Source organism: Nicotiana sylvestris, chromosome 10 (assembly GCF_000393655.2).
Source record: "Nicotiana sylvestris chromosome 10, ASM39365v2, whole genome shotgun sequence".
NCBI lineage: Eukaryota > Viridiplantae > Streptophyta > Magnoliopsida > Solanales > Solanaceae > Nicotiana > Nicotiana sylvestris.
In genome coordinates this window covers 140,168,800-140,171,087 of record NC_091066.1, presented here as the reverse complement: position 1 = coordinate 140,171,087, position 2,288 = coordinate 140,168,800, and the positions used below count along the sequence as shown (strand labels likewise).

Genomic DNA, 2,288 nt, shown 5'->3' with positions numbered 1-2,288 from the left:
GGGAATGGACATTGTCGGAACCCTTCCAGCAGGACGAGGTAATATACGATTTCTTTTTGTTTTAACTAACTATTTTTCCAAGTGGTTAGAAGAAGGTGCATTCGCCCAAATACGCGAACAGGAAGTTATCACATGCATATGGAGAAACATCATATGCCGCTTCAGCATCCCCAAAGAAATCAGCTATGACAACGGACCTCAGTTCACCAGAAAAAAGACCGCCGAATTCTTCGAGAAATGGCACATCAAGTGAATACTCTCCACGCCATATCACCCTGCCAGCAACGACCAGGCCAAATTCTCCAACAAAACAATACTAAACATCTTGAAGAAAAAGTTTGAGGATGCCAAGGGACTATGGACGGAATTACTACCAGAAGTGTTGTAGGCATACCACACTATGCCAAAAACAAGCACAGGAGAAATGCCATATTCACTAGTCTATGGGACTGATGCAGTGATACCAGTCGAGGTTGGGGAACCATGTTTGAGATATTCCAATAAGAGCGGACCAACCAACGACGAGAACAAGCAAGACTTCGACGAAGCGGAGGAGCGAAGAGACATGGCTTACATAAGAATAATATCCCAAAAACAGCAAGCAGAACAATATTACAACAAAAAGGCCAAAGTACGACCACTCAAAGTCAGGGACTATGTACTCAGAGCCAAAACACAGGCAAACAAAGACCCAAGAGAAGGTAAACTAGGAGCCAGTTGGGATGAGCCGTACAAAATCACAGCAGCATCAAACAAAGGATCATTCCAACTAGAAATAATGGAGGGAAAGCTACTACCAAACAATTAGAACGTCGCCCACCTCAAATACTTCAACTTATAAGAACGGACATCCTCCAAGTTGTACTCTTTTTCCCTCACCCGGGTTTTGTCCTGATTGGGTTTTATTAGGGAGGTTTTTAATGAGGCGGCGAAGGGGACGTCTCGAAGTTCGAGTATAATTCATCTCCTCACCTATCGACTACTTCTCCAGGTAGAACGATGAAAGGACTAGGTAGACTAAAACTTCTCCAATGTATGAATGAAACAAGCAGAAACGTGTAATATTCTCCAATGAATGAAATAAACAAAGCAACATCTTTGCACAACTCCACCAAGTCATTTTACACTTTACATTCGACCTCGCTCGAATTATTTTACATTCGACCTCGCTCGAATTACTCTACATTCGACCTCGCTCGAATTACTCTACATTCGACCTCACTCGAATTACTCTACATTCGACCTCGCTCGAATTACTCTACATTCGACCTCGCTCGAATTATTTTACGCTCGACTATGCCAAAACACTGCATGCAAATGGCCAAAAAGTCAGGGACTTCCCCGCATAGAAAACAAAAAAAAAAGAAGAGAACGAGAATCCAAAAATATATAGCAAAAAGGCAATCGTTCCATTTCAATTGTCGAATTACAACTTTTTACAAAAGGCTTGAGAACGCCCTCACAAAAATAGCAAAGCAAAAAAAACTAAGTATAAAAGCTTCACACCACATCGTCCCCATCAACATAATCGTCATCATACCAAGTATCGGAGGCAAGCCCATATGCGGCATCATCATCATCATCCCCACCGGGTGTACTAAGGTCGTAACCACAAGCTTTACGAGCGGCATGTGCCTTGACACAGACGCCCTCAAGCTCCACCTCAGAGACCTTCCCGATAACCTACAAAGATTTTTACACGTCAAGTTGAGCCCCGACATGGACCCACACTTCGTACAACTCTCGCGACACGTTGGGATCGGCAGAAGTACGAGATGTAGATGGTTGTCCTTGCTATTGTATCTTCTCAGTCCTTAGGGCAATGACTTGCTCATTTAATTCAGACAGCTCCGCCTCCAAACCCATCATTCACTCCTCTAACCTCGCCACCTTGAGCACCGACGTCTCCACACCATTTGTACGCTCGGACCTACAAACACGGAGAGCATCATCTAGGGCCACCGCTTCAGCCATAGCAGCCATTCTGCCTTTCTCGGCCCGACCCAATTCTTCGATCTTGGCACTTAGCTCATCACTCAAATCGATAGCCCTTGCGTCCCTCTTCCCGAGTTCAATCATTAAGAATGCCACCTGAGCCTGAAGGTTACTGTTCTCAGCCATCACCCTCTTACTCACATCGAGCTCGTCCTCTTTGGCCTTTAGCGCTGCCTCAAGCTCGATTCACCTACTGATGGCCCTCCTAAGCTCATCGTCCCTCTCCCTCAGCTCTTCATCTTTTTTCGTCAGCTCATCGTCCTTCTATTTGAGCCCATCACGAAGCAACTGAA

The 2,288-nt window shown here is 45.0% G+C and overlaps 1 protein-coding gene across 1 annotated transcript; it reads left to right on the top strand.

Moving 5' to 3' along the window:
- The first annotated feature begins 424 nt into the window (after window positions 1-424).
- LOC138880042 (uncharacterized) lies at window positions 425-808 on the top strand. The gene has a single exon (XM_070159693.1). It carries the CDS (start codon window positions 425-427, stop codon window positions 806-808), a length of 384 nt encoding a protein of 127 aa, XP_070015794.1.
- The last annotated feature ends 1,480 nt before the right edge of the window (window positions 809-2,288 follow it).

Coding starts and splice junctions, on each gene's coding strand:
- LOC138880042 (XM_070159693.1), top strand. CDS start 425: ATGCCATATTCACTAGTCTATGGGACTGATGCAGTGATACCAGTCGAG.